This window comes from Biomphalaria glabrata, chromosome 3 (assembly GCF_947242115.1).
Source record: "Biomphalaria glabrata chromosome 3, xgBioGlab47.1, whole genome shotgun sequence".
Classification (NCBI taxonomy): domain Eukaryota; kingdom Metazoa; phylum Mollusca; class Gastropoda; family Planorbidae; genus Biomphalaria; species Biomphalaria glabrata.
In genome coordinates, this window is record NC_074713.1 from 56,396,014 (window position 1) to 56,415,148 (window position 19,135).

The 19,135-nt window shown below is 34.4% G+C and overlaps 1 protein-coding gene across 1 annotated transcript; it reads right to left on the minus strand.

The window, feature by feature from the left end:
• Positions 1-13,027: 13,027 nt before the first annotated feature.
• LOC129925131 (uncharacterized) lies at positions 13,028-15,823 on the minus strand. Its single transcript, XM_056023510.1, has one exon. The coding sequence runs from the start codon at positions 15,821-15,823 to the stop codon at positions 13,028-13,030; it is 2,796 nt and encodes a 931-aa protein (XP_055879485.1).
• Positions 15,824-19,135: the final 3,312 nt, after the last annotated feature.

The following is a 19,135-nucleotide window of genomic DNA, read 5'->3' on the forward strand; positions in this document are numbered from 1 at the left end:
AAATATTAATTTGGAGCAAGTTACAACATTTTGAAATAGAAATGTACCAGCTACAACTCGCTAGATGCAGTGGATACCAAATCACAAAATTTTGAAATAGAAATGTACCAGCTACAACACGCTAGATGCAGTAGATACCAAATCACATTTTGAAATAGAAATGTACCATCTACAACACACTAGATGCAGTGGATACCAAATCACATCAGTGTAACTGGCAACTCGGATGTAGACTTCTTGGACAACCAGGGAAGGCTAACACCAACCACCTAGCAGGCTGTGAGCTTCCATAAGCAAATTACATTTTGAAAAAGAAATTTACCAGCTACATCACTCTAGAACACAGTGCTACATCATATGATTCAGCAGTCAATTCTACAGAAAATAGACAAAGTAAAAAAGTAAAACAAAAACCTAACTCCAAACAATAAAAACAACAACCTTCAAAGCAATGGAAGAGATAATTTTTTCCCTGGTTTCTCTGGACAAAATAAGAGAAATAATAATCCTTACTCAGTTTACTAAAATGGAAACCTAAGAGAGCTACCCACTCAAAACTTAAACCCACAAGTCTGGCACTCAAACTAATTGAAAAGACCATTTCATACAAGAATCTCAAACAAAGAAACACCACTTATAAAATATAATTTATGAATCAGTTAAACAGTGCAATGACTCTCTTCCCTGGGACCTAAGCTCTCTTTTTGCTATGAGACAGTATTGAAAACATAACCAAAAAATCTTATCACAATCAGAAAGATCTCAAGAAAATGGTGAATATTTTTCTACAAATCTAATAAATCAATAACTAGTGGGTCAATTATACAGATGGATCATCTTAAGAATCCACCAGTAACAGAAGAGCTGTCTTATTCAATAAATGGCTCAATTAAGAAAGATTAGAAAATTTAATTGCCACTGGCGATCTCTCAGATGCACTTTCTAATGAATAAACATTTCTTTCTAATGTTTAAAAAAATCTGATGCCTCCTCTATCAAAAAAGTCAGGACAGCTCTTATAAATCTCAACAATAATAGCAAGAAAACTGTTCTTCAATGGGTCCCAGCACACTTTCAAATAGAGGAGAAGAAAAATCTGACACTGCCAAAATGGAAGAATAACTAAGCAGTCTTAAATTCCATGGGAGGTGCAGTGGCTAAGTGGTAAAGCACTTGGCTACTGAAACAGGGTGCATGGTTTGAATCCTGCTGAAGACTGGGGTTTTTAATTTTGGGATCTTTGGGCACCTCTTGAATCCACCCAGCTCTAATGGGTACCTGAAATTAGTTATGGAAAAGTAAAGGTGGTTGGACACATAACCATAGGCCACAGAAACAGATGACCTTTACATCATCTGCCCTATAGACCACAAGGTCTGAAAGTGTTACTTTACTTTTTCTTTTCTTAAATTCCACTATATCTGGAAGAGAAAAAGAAAAAAAAAAGAGTAGTAAAAACCAAAACAGTTGTCACTCAAACATCAGGATTAAGGATGCATGTTACATTCTATCAGGACACAGTCAATGAATTATTTTTCACCTTTGAACAGGGCACAACATAATGAGGCAACACTTATTCTGGATGTTGAAACTAGTGAAAGAACATGTGGCCTTGTTTTATCATGAGGCCCATACAAAATACTGGCCCCCCAACAGTCCTTTAGAATAAAGATTGTATGGAAAGCTGCCTGATCTGAAAAGAATGGAGTTCATCTTCGATAAATATATATATATATATATATCTGAACCCTACAATTTATAATGAGAACACAGAGAAAAAAAAACGCAAACAGTATGTAATATTTAAGTTAAACTTTTGTCACACGTCTCATATTTGTTTATATTGACTTTAATATTCACATTTATTCAAATAAAATAGCTGTATATTTTATACATTTATCCTTAAAATGTGGTGCACTATTGGCCACTAGTTCAAATGTTTGATGTGTTTAAGGCTATATAAGGTTATAACTATTCCTTTGGCTCACATTGAATTAAAATCATACATTGTAATAATTTGTGTGTCTACATCCTCTAATTGTTTATTTGTGTTTTCAGGTGGCGATTTTATTGTTTACCATGAAGTTGTCTAATTTTCAAATTTTACTGACCAAGTTTTGTACAGTGACTGATCCATCTGCAGTTTCCGAACCAGTAACTGATATCTCAAAAAAATATTGCTTTACTGATGGTGTCTGGTCACCTCAGGTAATCTTTCTCTTTTTCTTTTAATATGTAAAGAATATTATCTGTATGTATTTTTTTATTTAGAAATGGATACTGTTTGTTTAAGGTGGATACTGTTTATCTAGGGTGGATACTGTTTGTCTAAGGTTGATATGTTTGACCATGGTGGATAAAACAGAGCATGATCTTTGCAGAAGTTGTAGAACATTTTTCCACCATAGAATCCATACATTGAAATGAAAATGTTCAGATTTTATCCATGATCACCTGTCTGAAGATTAGGAACTAGATATAGGTCTTGAAGTATTACACTTAATGATCTATTTAAACAAATAAAAAGAACTCTACTGTTTAACCACAAATATTAATAAAATTTGGAAAGACCTTCACATAATCCTTGTTAATTTTTTATTACCTTTTCAATATGTTTAATTTGTTGATTTTTTCTTGAAAAATGTGTAGTTTTGGGTACTGGATAGACAACACTTATACCCACATTCTCATTATAAAATAATTAGTTTCTACTTTTGGACATTATGACAAATAATATAATCCGTTGGCTTTGTGGAGGTATCAAAATGCTCTATAAAAAGGAACTTGATTCAAGAAACGCAAGGAAGGGAAAAGAGAAATCTATTATACATAAGTAAGAAGTAATGGGATGCACTATGGATATTAATTTTTAAAAAAGTATTACAAAAAGTAAAGTTTACCTTTCAGACCTTGCGATCTATGGAGCAAATGATGTCAAGGGAATGTTTCTATGGCCAGTGGTTAATGAGCAGGTCATCATGTGTCCAGCACAATGACTAACCACCTTAATTTTCCCCACCTAAAGTCAGTTACCCATTAGAGTTGGGTGACTGAGGGGCACCCTAAAAATTCAAAATCCCAATCTTCATTGAGGTTCAAACCCTGGACCCCATGTTTTCCTATGAGGTACACAAATCATTTAGCCGACAAAAAATCAAAATATTGATATAGAAGCGAAATGAAAAATGACTGAGCTTTTGGCCCATGACTTTGAAATGCTAATATCTATGTATACTTCTTTATGTTGGCAGATGATCAACATGATTTGTTCATTGAAAGACACTTGAAGGTGTAAGTTGTAAAAGGTTTTGAAAGACTTGCCAAAGCAAGGCATTCTTGACAGGGATAAACATTGGGAGCAGCTCTAGCTGACTCAGCTCAGAGGATGACATCACAGTTAATTGACAACTTTCTGTTAACAATGCATGGATTATCTTATCTTCTTCATTCTAGGGGAATTATGCATTGAGTGAAGACATCTTGCTGTAGAAGAGAAGAACAATTCAGATAGTTCACATGATTTACAATATGGCTTTGATTGTCTTATGTTAATGGCTGGTAAAGAACTGAAACATGTAGGCTGGAGATCACTTGATAGAAATCAAGGTAGGACTGCACTTTTGCACAGAGTAAAGTTGAAGCATGTAGTTACCAAGTGTAAAATAATATTCAAATTATATGGCTCCTTTTGTCTCGAAAGGCAATGGATGCGCCCAAGTGAGTCACTGGTTTTGGCTTAATCTTGAGACGGGGCAGAATCTGGTGTGGCTAATCAAGCCAATTCTAGAACGGCAGACTTTGCCACAATTCGTACATTTGTATGCCTCTGATTTAGGGCTAGCAGACAGGGCAGCTTTCTTTTTTTCCCTCTTGATTAAAGCCGCTTCAATTCTTTTGTTCTCAGCAAGGTTGTCCCAGCACACACAGTCTGTCTCCATGCACTCCGGTCTTTGGCTATGTTTTCCCACATACTTTCACTGATGCCTGAGGCTCTCATGCAGACATCTCTATATGTTAGTCTTGGGCGGCCCTTGGGTCTGACTCCTTCCACAAGCTCAGCATATAAGATATCTTTCGGGATTCTACCATCTGGCATGCGGGTGACATGTCCGAGCCAGCGTAATCTCCTTTGTGTCAGGAGAGCATACATGCTGTTCATATTGGCCAGTCTCAAAACTTCCTTATTGGAGACATGGTCCCTCCAAGAGATGCCCATTATGCGTCTCAGGCAGCGCAAGTGGAAACTATTCAATCTGTGCTCTTGGTACATGTATGTTGACCAGCTTTCACTGCCATAAAGGAGAGTGCTCACAACACAGGCGTTGTAGACTAGGATTTTGGTCGCTGTGGTCAATTTACCATTTTCCCAGACGCGCTTGGAGAGTTTTGCCAATGCTGTGGTAGCTTTTCCTATCCTTTTTGTCAGCTCGATGTCTAAGTCTAGGTTACTGACAATTGTTGAACCCAAGTAGGTAAATTCCTGCACCACTGAAAGGGTGTGGTTCCCAATTTGTATTATAGGTATTTCTGCAACGTCTTGTGCCAGGATTTCGGTCTTGGAGAGACTTATAGTAAGGCTAAACTCTTGACAAGCAGCTGCTAAGGCGTTCACTAGCTTCTGTAGACCTCCTTGTGAGTGAGATACGAGTGCCGCGTCATCGGCAAACAGCAGCTCCCTTATCAAGATACGACGCCTTTTCGTTTTGGCTTTAAGACGTGCCAGGTTAAAGAGCCTTCCATCGGATCTGCTATGGATGTATATTCCGTCTTCCAGGGATTTAAAAGCACTGGATAGTACGACTGAGAAGAAGATGCCAAAAAGTGTAGGATCCAGTACACATCCTTGTTTTACACCGCTCTTAATGGAGAATGGCCTGGAGGAAGAACTTTCAAACTGAAAAACCGTTCAATATTCAAATTGCTATTAGCTAAACTAGTGAAACCTGTATTTTAACATACATTAACATTCTTTTCTTATTTGAAGTCTACTGTTAAATTTCAATTATAACATTAACCCTATCAAGTAATTTACAGGTCATGTTTCTGTCTATCAAGCTATTTACTTCTCATATTTCTATGTATTCTTCCATAAATTTCTATGAATGAATTCACCCTTGAGTGGTATATTTTTGTCTGTATTTGCAAATACATATTTGTGTTGCTTTTTGTATTTCTGACTTGCAACTTCTGAATTGAATCTCCTTTCTTTACACAGAAATCTCTGATCTACATTGTATGAGAAAATCATGAAGTGGTTGTTGTCATTGATCCAGAAACTAAGTTGCAATCTGTCTTGATAAATATATCATACAGATTTGATGGTGGCCTATTCAACCCGAGGTGGCTTAAAGCAAAAACAAAAACAAATGCAGCAGTAATCAGAGACTTGCTATTTGCTGACCACTGTGCCCTAAATGCCTGCTCTGAAAACAATCTGCAGATCATCGTCAGTGACTTCTCAAGAGCATGCTCAGACTTTGGCCTTACCATCAATACGAACAAGACTGAAGTCTTATATCTACCTGCTCCTGGGAAAGCCTACTCGGATCCAAGCATTACTATAAATGGACAGGATATAAATGCAGTGGACAAATTCACATATCTTGGCAGCACACTCTCCAGAAATGGAAAAATCGATAGTGAAATCGACCTGCGTATCACCAAGGCCAGTGCATCCTACGGCAGACTGTCTACAAATGTCTGGAACAGACGTGGTATCACCACAAACACCAAGCTAGTGGTCTATAGAGCCGTCATCCTCCCTACATTGCTATATGCCTCAGAAACATGGACAGTGTACAGTAAACATGCAAAGAAACTAAACCACTTCCACATGACATGTCTGAGAAAAATACTAAATGTCAAATGGCAAGACAAAATACCAGATACAGAAGTCCTTCGAAGAGCGTGTCTGCAAAGCATCCACACAATCCTGATGCAGTCCCAGCTGCGATGGGCAGGTCACATCTACAGAATGGAAGACCACCGCATCCCTAAACGACTCCTGTATGGCCAACTAAGCGAAGGAAAGCGCTCGCAAGGTGGTCAAAGAAAGCGCTTCAGGGACACCCTCAAAGCTTCTCTGAAGGCGTTCAGCATAGACCCAGGCACCTGGGAGACAGAGGCACATGACAGAGCATCATGGCGTCGTGCTGTGAAAACTGGTGCAAGGTTACTGGGGAAAAAAGAACAACGCTGGCAGAAGAAAAACGCCAGAAAAGAAAAGCAAGGCCCACGACACTAGCTCCAGCTGGAATAACCTGCCCAGTGTGCGGCCGAACATTCCGGGCTCACATAGGTCTCACCAGCCACATGAGGAGGCATAAAACCCCAGTGCAAAGCCCTCAGCCCCCTGGATGACAAAGTGGTCATCATCGAACCACAATGGACGAACTATAAGTTGCAATCTGTCTTGGTAAGCAGTATTGAAGTTAGGGTGATAGCTTTCTTGGTCACAATAATTTAATTTGAAAATTAAAGTAATTTTTTTTGCTTTAGTAGACAGATTTATAATCATTAAACATTGTTTTAAATGTCTAAAAGATTAGTTAAAACTTGTAAAACTGTTGTGAAATTATTTTCACTGTTATCAGTATTTTTTATTCCTAGATTTATCACTGCTTTTAGTTTCCTATATAATCGTTGTGTTACTATTCAAATGTTGTGTAAACATAATTCTTATTACTATTATGCTTTACAAAAAAAGTGAATTATGTTCTTAAAGGCTCACTAAATAGTTTTATTCAACACTTCATACAGTTGGAGAATTTAGGGGAACACTTAGCTTATTTTTTTAGGATGGATTATTTCCTTTTATTTAAATTAAACTATAAAACTAATAAACCATATTCATATTTAATACTTATTTTCAAATATATATCTAGACCTTCATAAAATGCATACAAAAACATGTGAAAAAAGTTGTAATAGAGTTTTAGAAAAGAACTTTGATACATGGCTCTAGCTTTAGCCATGCATTAATGAATTTAATTAGTTTTTTTATTTTAGTTGTAGGCAGGGAGTTGATTGGTTGATGTCTCAATATACATGATCATGTATTATGGTCCGGCACTTACGCTGGGTAGGGCATGTATCCCGTATGGAAGATGAACGTATGCCAAAGGCAGTCTTTTTTGGTGAGTTAAAAGGTGGTTGACGTAACAGAGGCGCCCCACGGAAACATTTCAAAGACCAACTTAGGCATCAGCTTTCCTTGGCTGACATAGAAGAGAGCACCTGGTTGCATGTGGCCTCTGAAGGATACAGCTGGAGGTCACTCACGAAGGCCGCGGGATACACATTTGAGACCAAAAACAAATCCGCTGCCGAGGACAAATGCAGACGGCGAAAAGAAAATCTGAATTAACCACCTGCGAACAATGGTTATGCTTGCCCTGGATGTGGCAAAATATGTAGGTCACTGCTGGGGCTGCGCAGCCATGGGAAATACTGCACTCCTCACTAATCTTTGGACTCCCAAGACAAGCCTTATACATGATCATTGTTAAGCTCACTATCAGTTCATTATTTAGAATTTTCTTTAAAAAAAAGCTCCCCTTTCAGACCTTATTGTCTATAATAATATAATATTAATAATACATGCTTTGTCCAATACAAGAAAAAATAAATATTAATTGTTTTTTATATTTTTTTTTATTTACTGTCAGATGTTTAGTCACTTTGGGAGCAGTGATCTTGAGATTTCGATGCTAGATACTCTCAGATTTGAAAGCCGGTATCTTGGATATTTTCTTAGCTCCTCTAGATCAAGATGGCAAAGAACTTTATAAGGATAGGTCTCCCATCCATCACACAACATTCAAGCACCAATGGGTTTCTTTCAAGGAGTTGAAGATAAGGTTTGAATCAGATTTATCTTTTTACTACCTCTGGCATTTTTTTTATTCGTCTCATGCTAAAAAGTGATATTTTTTTTGCAAATTAGAGGACAGAAGGTAATATCAACACTGGCACTGGTGTAGATGAGAGTAGCTGGCAACTGATGCTTTCTGATAGAGACAATTAAGCTCTCAAGAAGGCAGTGGAACACACATTTAAGGCCAAAATAAAACCTGTTTTGAAAGACAGGTGCAAAATTCAAAAGTAAACAATTGGATCCTTGAAGGACAACAGCTTTGTCTGCATCAGATGATGAAAAATATGCATGGAGAAAGAGGCTTTGCATAATATTGATGTGTAAAAACAAATGTCACAGATGACAATCTCAGCTCTGCATGGCCTATACAAATGTCTTCCATACATTGGGCTGATTGTTGACAAAGGGCAAAAGATTAGCAGCAAAATCTCAAGTGTGTTAATTGAAAAATAGAGTTAGACTTGACTCAAAACATTTTGAAAGAACTTGTAATGACAATATCAATGCAATTTCTGATTAAAACAGAAGGAAAGGCTGGATGAAGACTTGGAGAAAAGTTCATTTTCTAAATAACTCTTTTATGTAAATTTCATTGACCTTCTAGAATTTGAGTTCAGTCTATTTAACTGTGTTTATTTTGTGCATAGGTTGTTCCCCTAAACTAAGCTGAGATGAGGAAGTTAAAGCAAAAGGACTGCAATGTTTGTTTCAAGGTATGTTTTTATAGACATAACATTTACCATCCTTTTTATTTATGAAAGCAGTAAAAAAGTTTTTTTCTTTTCTTTGGGAGGGGGGGGGGATTTTTGTGTAAATCTGTTTGTGGTAAAAAGAAAAAAAAAGTTCCCCTTTCCGATCTTGTAGTCTGTAGGGCAGATGATGTAAAGGTCATCTGATTCTGTGGCCTACGGCTAATGAGGGTGTCATGTGGCCAACAGAATGACCAACCACCTTTACTTTTTCCCCAACTTATGTCAGGTACCCATTAGAGCTGGGTCTAAACCAGGATTCAAATCCTGGACCCTTGGTTCAGAAGCTAAGCGCCTTACCACTCAGCCACCGCACCTCCCTGTTTGTGGTAATCAGGCTATTTTATCTTGATAAGCTATAAATATAAGTGTAAAATATTTTTTGATGTGTATAAGATGCATCTCCAGATAAAGGTGCTACAACTGACCAAATTTTTTAAAATTCATATGTAAAAATGAATAGTGATGTGCCTTTAGAACTGTTTCATGGGAGAAAAACATCTAAAATCATTTTTTTTCCCGCAGGACCAGACACAACAGAATGCGACAACAGATGTATCGGAAGCTCAAAATCAGAAATTGAAATCTGCCCATGTGGAGTGTCACCAGAGAATGCTGACCATCTCCAAAACGGCTCTCTTTACCAAGAGGCTGTACATGACACTGGCCCCCAAACACCCCAATAGAAAGAAAACTATATGGAGAGTTCCCTGATTTGGAAACCACTGCGAAAATAATCTCATATACTGGTCCAGTCATCTGAATGCTCCAATAAAAAAATGAGAAGGAAGAAGAAAGAAGATTGTATGTACCATTTTTGTTTGTTTGAGGATTTGGAGAAAAGTGATCTTAGAATTCAAACACTCAAAGTATGTGTCTTTATGAATTCAATGTAATTGATACTAGGCTTTTTGGGCTGAAAATAAAATGCAGGAAATTTTATTGGAAGTGCAGAAAAAAAAAAGATTTTTTAGCCAAAATAAAAAATGTATAGCCTGAGAACAAATCAGGTGGAAGAACCAAGGATAATGCTAGTATACTATAGAAGTAGAATCTTTTTTTATGCTTGCAACTTCATTGATGCATAACAGTGTCACAAACTGTTTGTTAATGTGATATGAAACATAATTTTTTTATTTTTTTTTGTTACACATATAATCACTCTAAAAAAATTATTTTTAAAATAGATAACTGTCTCTAGTAACCTGCTAGTGGACCATGACCAACCTTTTTCTATCTTGCTTTGTATGGTATAAACTTTCCTAGTTTTGACTTTAAATTGTTGTTCTAGTCATGTCAGTTATGCTATAGGCTTCTTTTAATTAATTGTATAAGATAAAAATAGTGAAAACAAGAGTACATAACATTTTCTAAAGAAATTTTTGATATTTTGCATTTTTAGGTGAGCAACATGGCTATTGAAAAGCAGAGACCATACAAACCTCATTAGATGGAGAGTTTTATTTTGTTGGTAAAGTCCTTGGTTTTGAGCCAGCAGAGAAACATAGAAAAGTAATTTGTCAACATTTCAGATTTATCACTAAGAGAAAAGCAGAAAAGCTTTGATGGGCAGCATCTCTGTTGACCCAATGATCCATCCAACTTATGGAACAAGTGATGGTGAAGATGTTCATTACAGTGCTTATGTCTGGCAACACTGAATGACTTACATTTTTAGTTCATGCTTTTCAAAATGTGGTGAGGATATCGGTGAGTCCTTCCTTTAGGCTCTCAGCAAGCACAACGTGGAATCAAATAAAAAATACCTAGTCTACAATGTGATTTCAATTTAAGCTCTCACATACATAATCAAGCAGTTTATAGCTTAGCATTTATAAATTGTATAATGTGTTATGTTTATATGTGTGATTTTTTTTTTATGATTTAAAGAAAGAAACTTAAGGATTTTAATTTTTATTCTTTTTGAAATATGTAAGGAATGTTAGTATATTGTTGGCAACATTGTTGGTGTAAAAATGTACTTTCACTTGGTAGCCAAGAATGCTTATAACTGATATATAATTAATAATAACAATTAATAATAATAATTAACAATAATTTAATACACAAAATGTCCAAAGACACACAATTGTATTAAAAATGTCTGATATTTATGTTGCCAACAATTGCTTTATTGTTTCAATGTTATAGACATTGGAACCTCAGCATTAGGGTCAAATGGTCAGTGCCCCACCAATATTTTTTTTAGATTTTGTCACCGTATGATTTTATAAATGTCACTGTGTTATTTTATATGTTATGAATGTGGCTGTGGTTATCAATGTAGGCGTGGTGGTGACATTGGGTTCATGATATAAATCACAGAATAATGAAATGACGCTGGGCGTAGCAGACACAAATAGGTTTAATATAACACCACATAGTTACAATATATACAATTCGACCCAGGAATGGTCAGTATTAATCCAACAGTAATATACGAATATCACAACTTAGTAACTATTCTATAACCAACTACTTTAAACATCTAACTCTACTGCTTATATATTAAGTGACTCAATACAAGTGCTTGCTACAAGATCTCTATGTGGACTGACTGCCTTTAACTCTCTGGTTTACCTAAGGTCAAAAGTGTTCACCTTAGTGCAACATGGGTTGTGAATAAGATTCACAATATGGAATTAACATACACAATACAGAATTAGGGTTTCTACTCTATGGCACCAACTTTGAGGTGGTGACATTACCTATCACCCCCCTTTTGAAAAAAATTTTGAAGAAATTTTTTTCAGCTTGACGACATAATTACAGAGTTCAAATAGAACTACAAACTTGCAATAAAATATATAATATGACAGTGTTACACTAAATATTTGCTGAATCAAAAAAAATTCATACAAGGGCAAAATTCTCTAATTCATCATATTCTTGTAAGGCAATTCAAATAATTATCTGAGTCAAATACTTAACATCCCAAATAATTCTTTACATGTAGTTCTAATATATACATCAATATTCAAATGTGTTCAATATTTACAAGTCTTCTTCATAATAATATGTGCAAAGTGTGACAAAAATTTCAATGACCATCTCCTATGTCACAATGTGAAAAATTAATACAAGTTTTTATTCACAATATTTATTTATAAAAAAAATCTTTGACACTATAGAAATGTTAGAAGTCTGGTTTTTTAACACCAATAGTACAATATGTACATATCATGTAGAAAATGTTACAAGTAAGTCTCAATATGTAAGTGATAAGTATAGAAAAATTCAAAATATGTGTCAAAATTCAACATCAAATTGATTAATGATCATTGTTACAAAATCAATGTATCTGTTTACTTCAATATGAGGTTTGATATCTCCATAAAAAATTGTTGTGCATTAATATTACACAAGTAAATATGTATAATTCAAGTATCAAAATATTGGATCAAAAGTATGAACATCAAATCAAAATAAATATCTTTCATGGTGCTTGTTGCATGCACCTTATGTTTCAATTAAGTATTTCTCCATATGACAGTTCAAATAATTTGTAGCTAGTAATGGCAAAAGTTTAATGTTACATTGTTTATCAAATAATTATTGAGTACAAAGTTCAAAAAATCTTTGTCGAAAAACTTCAACTGAGAAAATGTGTCAGTTGTGATACAATCTTTGAGTTTACATTAATTTGTTCAAGCATATACATACAAGCATAACATCATAATGGTTTAGTTGTATTTATTTTAATCTGTTGTGAAAAAATGTGTAAGTCCAATTTAAAAGAATAATATCAAGTGTCTCTTGCAGCACTTGAAATATCAAAAAGTTTGTACAACAATCTTCTTGTTTACATCAATGATTGTTACAAAAAAATATAGTCCATACGAATAGTTTGACAAAAATGTTTTCAAAAAAATACAAGTGTATGTCAATATTTGATTACACTAATTGACATTGAATAAATAAGTTACATTATGACTCAATCTCCTTTTTCAATAGTATTGAAAAATGTGACTAAGTTATATAATTGTGATAAATGACATAGTAAAAAATTCCAATCTTGTTTACAATAGCTGTAGAAAAAAATTTGTCACAGTTGTTCTCAATACAATGAGAAAAAATAATGTTTACATTGTATGGAAAAAAATTAAGCTAGGTACTGAATAAGTTTGGAAAAAATTCAATGTTTGTTTACATTGTTGAGTACAAAAATGTTATTCTTGTTGACAAAAGAATGTGAAAAAAATTGTTGGTTACAATGTAGTAATCAAATTCCAAAGTTTGTTTACAAATAGTTTTTAAAAAATGAAGTCTTAGTTCTAGTTCAATGTTTACAAATAGTACTCAATGTTTACAAAACAATGCTCAATGTTCACAACATGACATCATGGTTGGTTGTAAAAATAGTTGTGTTTACTTTAAGGTGTGAATCTTAAATCTTTGACATTTAGCAATACAAGTTTTGACTAACATGACATAGATCATTATCTAAGTCATTCTGATTATCTTGAATATATCTGGACATAAAATCAGCAATAACATTATCTTTCCCTTTTATTTGTTTTATTTCAAAATGGAAATCAGCTAGGATCATGGTCCATCTTGTAATTCTACTATTAGTATTTGCTTTAACATTTAGAGTGGTTAATGGTTTATGATCTGTAAATATTAGGAAAAATCTGCCTAACAGATGTCTTTTTAGTCGCAGTGTACACCACACTATGGCTAAACATTCTTTTTCTATGGTGCTGTATCTTGTTTCTGCCCTGGATAATCTTCTACTAAGATATTCTATGGGGACCAGATTATTCTTATCATCTCTCTGCATAAGACATGCTCCTATGGCAGTGTCAGATGCGTCTGTGTATAATTCAAATACTTTATCTTTACTGGGTATATGTAATCTCTTATCATCATTAAATATTTCTTTGAGTTTATCTACTGCTTCTCTACATTCTTTAGAAGCTGCAATTATTTTCTTATATGTGTCCTTGTTGCTGTTCTTTACTTTTAATAAGTCATAAAGAGGAGATATTAATTGTGTATAGTTACTAATAAATTTCTTGTAAAAATTAAATAATCCTATAATGGCTTGAATGTCTTTTTTAGTTTCTGGTGGTTTAACTTGCATTATTTTATTTAGGTTGCTTCTAGTAGGCCTTATTTGTTTGTTTCCTATTTCATAGCCTAAAAATTCTATTTTAGTTTTCCCTATATGTAGTTTATCAGGGGCTATAGTCAACTTGTTCTCCCTCAGCCTATTTAATACTTGTTTGAGAGTTTTAATGTGATTTTCCCAAGTTTTTGAAAATATGCAGATATCATCCACGTAGAAAACTACATCTTCTATTCCCTCCAGCAACTTGGCCATACATTTTTGGAATGTTGCCGTACTGTTCACCAAGCCAAATGGCATCACATTCCATTGGTACACTCCTACTAGACCTGGCAAATTGCAGCTGAACGCGGCAAACTTTTTGGATCTCTCCTCCATCTCTATTTGCCAGAACCCACGGTTCAAATCACAAGTGGTAAATATTTCTGAGCTTCCTATTTTTTCTATCAACTGTTCTGGTAGAGGTAGTGGTTCTGCATCAATCACTGTTTTGCTATTCAATTCTCTAAAATCACAGCACACACGTAGAGTGTTATCTTTCTTTTTGACTATTACTATTGGGGACACATATTCACTTTGTTCATCTACCCTTCTGATTGTTCCATCCTTCAGTAACTTATTTAATTCTTCTTTAACTTTGTCACAGTATGCTGTTGGTATTGTATAGTTTTTTTTCTTTATTGCAGAATAGTCTTTCAATCTGATTTTATGCTGAATTATGCTTGTCCTCCCTAGTTGATTTGTAATCACATCCTTGTACTCTCTCAATACATTTTCTACTTGCTCTTCATTTGCTGCTGGTGTTTCAATATGTTGTGATACAGCACAGGCATGAAGAAAAAAATTTAGTTCGCTATCTGTCTCATCTTCAAATATCTCACATTCTTCCGCATCATTGCTTTGTACTACCATAGCATGTTCTCTTCTGGGGCTACCTTTCAGTTTGTTGACATGTAATTTCCTCACTATTCCATTCATCTCAACTTCATATGTTACGTTTCCTACTTTCTTTTCAATAGTATATGGACCATCATAAAATTCTTTCTCATCTCGCATTTTTACGTAAACTGTATCTCCTTCTTCAAATTCTCTTAACACTCTATTTTTGTTTTTAATGTCTCTGTGTTTCTTTGTGCTTCTTTTAATATTCTCTTGTGCCGTTTTGACCGCATATGTTAACTGATTTTTGTTCTTCACTATAAGTGGGAAATCTTCTTCTTTAATCTCAAGCATGTTTTGTTTCCATAAATGTAATGGTCCTCTCATTTTTCTGTTATGTACTAATTCATATGGAGAGAAACCTGTTGATTCGTTCTTGGCTTCACGGTACGCAAACAATATATATGGTAGCATCTCATCCCAGTTGTTTGGGTTTTCCATACATACTTTGTCCAACATAATCTTCATAGATTTATTCCAACGTTCTACAATACTGTTCGCTTGTGCATGGTAAACTGTACTAAAGACTTGATTGACTTCTGTTAACTTTGCGAATGCGGCTGTTAGGGCCGCTTTAAACTGAGTTCCGTTATCACTGACAATGGTTCTAGGAAAGCCTATCATGGTAAATAATAGTAATAACGTCTGACATATCGTACTTGCATCAATGTGTTTTAATGGGAAAGCTTCAGGCCAGCGTGTGGCAAAATCCATGAATGATAATATGTATCTATTTCCTTTAGCTGTTACAGTTGGAAGTTCAGCTATATCCATGGCTAGTTTTTCGAATGGTGTCTCTACTGTATCTGTTTCTTGTAGAGGTGCTTTGTGTTTCCCTGTGATTGGATTTCTTCTTATGCACTGTACACAACTCTTAGTATATGCCTTCACTTCTTGCTCCATCTTAGGCCAGAAACAGTTGTGTCTTATTTTTTCTAGTGTTCTTGTGTAAGCCATATGTCCAGCCAAGGGACTGTCATGACATGTTTCAATGATGCTTTTTCTCAATTGCTGAGGTATTACTATTTGTAGCACTTCATTTCCATTTCTTATTTTCTTATGCTTTATAGCTACTCCATTTATTTTGCTGTATGGTCCTTCAATTCTGTTGCATAAATTCTTGCATATGTTCGAAATTGTTGGATCATTTTGCTGCATCTCAATTAATTCATCTTTGTTGACATTCATGTTTGGAATTATGGCCATAAAAGATTTGTCTTTCTTGTCATTTTTTATTTTTGATGTGTTCTCCGTTTGACACTCTATATGTACAGTATCTTTGTTTGAAATATACTGTTTGCCTTTATTTCTTTCACTGGTCACTTCACTTGTGTCAGTGTTTCTGCTTTCCTTATCTAATTTAGCTTGAGCTCTTGTTGTTACTGCAGCTACTTCTATATTTTCTTGATTTACACTATTAGCCCATTTTACTAAGGCTTCTTCTGACAGTTCAACTATATTCTCTATGTTCCCTATAATTAGTTCTTCAGCTGGGTTGTTCATTACTATGGCTTTGTATTGACCCGTGAACCATGGCGATTCAATGAAAACTAATGCTGTTTCACATACTTCCCATAAGTCTTTATTCGCATAAGTCAGTGTGACCTTGTCTTCAAGTATCTGTTCAGGTTTTACTAGTGATTTCTTCACAATGATTGAGGTGCAGCCGCTGTCACGTAATGCATATACCTTAATGCCATCCACATAGGCAGGATACACTTTTAATTTGGCTACCTTTGTCTGTATATATGCTACTGTTTCATATTCTATTGGTCTTTCAGTTGCTACAGCTGCTATGTTTTGTCTGGTATGATTGTTATTGTGGTAAGTAAGTTGTCTATCTTGAAATTGATCTCTTCTAGCCATTCTGTTGTTTTGCCATCTTCTGTTTGTTTGATGTGATCTACTGTTAGTTGGACTGTAGCTTTGCCATGTTCTTCTGTTATATTGTTGTTGATAGGATCTATTATAGTTAGGACTGAAGCTCTGGAAAGTTCTGTTATCTCTTCCATATTTATGGTTTCTATTTACATATTGCTGCTTTTCTGATGCCATTCTCTTTCTGCACTCTGCTTTGGTGTGACCCAATATGCCACAGAAAAAACATTGTATGCTCTTGGCATATTTAAATTTATTTGTAGTTCTTGGATGGTTTTCTGTCACTGTTGCAGCTACATTGTACAATTCCCTTTTGTCAATGGTGATGTTTGGGTGGGAGTCCTTGTATGTTGTTAAGTTTGATATCAATTCAGCTTCATTTTTTATTTTTCTCTCCTTCAGGAATGAGAATGCTGCATCTGTAACATTTGTTAACACATTTTCAATGAGAAAAAAATCTAAGATCTGTTTGGGGTCATCTAAGTTGCAGTTTGCGAGTTGTAGCCACTTTGTCATGTTCTGGCGCATGTCATGTATTGTTCTTTTTAAATCTGTATTCTTTGCTAGTTTTATTTCCCTAAAAAGTTTTCGGTAGTGCTCCTCCGTTTTGCCAAAATGTTCAATTAGTCTTTGTTTTACTGTGTTGTAGTCTTTTCTTTGCTCCATAGTTAGTGTGTCGATGATGTTTAGTGGTTCACCTCTTAGGTTAGCTAGAAGTTGTTGAGCCATTTGTGCACTATTCATATTTGCTGTTTGACAGATGTATTCAAATTGTATTATGAAATTTTCTAATGTGTCTTCTTTTGGGTCAAAGTTCCTAAATTTGCTATGATACTGATGATGAGATGAAGTTTGACTTGCTGAATTGTCTTTATTTTCTTTTGCTAGCTTGGCCATTTTTTCTTCATGTTCTTTTAATTTTATTTCATGTTGGCGTTCTTTTTCTTTCTCTAAGTTTTCTTGTTCTTTCTCTCTCAGTCTTCTTTCATGTAGCCTTTCTTCCCGTTGCTTGTCTTTTTCTACTCTAATTCTATCTATTTCAATTTTAATGAATGCAGCTCTATCATCTTCTTTTAACTTTAGTTTATCCACTATCTCTATTAGTTTTTCATACTCAGCCATTTTCAAAGATTCAAATTAGTAATAAAGTTAATTAATAGATATGTGTACACTAGGTAGTTGTAAATGAATATTGTACGATAAATAATTATTATAGCTCAAATAGTAATTGCAGGTAATAGTAGATATATATTTTGTGCGAAACAATTGAGGTTATGAGGTATCTTAAGTTATTCTTGGTACTTTGTCTAGTTCGTAATGAAATACTTTACTGATCAATTATATGATTATGTATTTCTGGTATCTCCCCTTGCAATGTAAAAGTTTATTGCAACAAATAATTCACAATTATGTGAGCCTTATTAGTCTGATAAATAGTGATCAATGTATCAATAGTATCAAAGTAGTTCAATGTGCTCAAAGTATATATTATATACAATCAATCTTGTCACAATCTCAAATCAAAATATATCCCATAGTGTATCAAGTGTGTAGTGTAGTGTTGATAATAATAAAAAATAGGTTGAAATAAGAAGTAAAATAAATATCTATATTAATAAGTAATTAGACAAACATATAGATACTAAACAGTCTGCTTTAAAGAGACATTACAAGATAGTAGAAATAGTAGACAAAAGAATTACAATGAGAAATAACTATGACGCAAAAGAAAATTCAACAGATGTAAACAAGACAATATCAATACAAGAGTTTAACAATATGATAGATACTTAACGAAATACAAACTTGACTAATACAGCTATACGATCAAGTATTTACTTTATCTAAAGAGTCCCTACCAATACCTGGATGCTTACTTGAAAAAAAATATAAATGCTCAGACCCAATAGATAATTAAATTTAGTCCCTAAAGTCAAATGTATATATAAATACAAATGTAAACAATGAAAAAAAAATTGTTGTGTAGTTTAAAGAGAACTAATCAATACTGATTATACTAAAGGGTAATTAAAGTTACTTCCCTTAAATATTCACTTGATGCTTGACTTGTACATAAAGTTCCGGTGATGCTCCACATAAAATATGTCCACGGTACAGTTCATAAGTAATCTACTTGCTAAATCCGCAGCACAACGGTACAGTTCATAAGTAATCCACTTGTTAAATCCACAGCACAATGGTACAGTTCATAAGTAATCCACTTGTTAAATCCACAGTACAATGTTACAGTTCATAAGTAATCCACTTGTTAAATCCACAGTTCATAAGTAATCCACTTGTTAAATCCACAGTACAATGTTACAGTTCATAAGTAATCCACTTGTTAAATCCACAGTACAACGGTACAGTTCATAAGTAATTCACTTGCTAAATCCACAGCACAATGGTACAGTTCATAAGTAATCCACTTGTTAAATCCACAGTACAATGTTACAGTTCATAAGTAATCCACTTGTTAAATCCGCAGTACAATGTTACAGTTCATAAGTAATCCATTTTCATACCGTTGCTGAAACAAATATAAATAACTAAAAATGACCTTAGGTAGTGACGACAAGAGAGGTCTAAGAGTGAGAGCGCTCTCTTATTAACTGTGCTGTT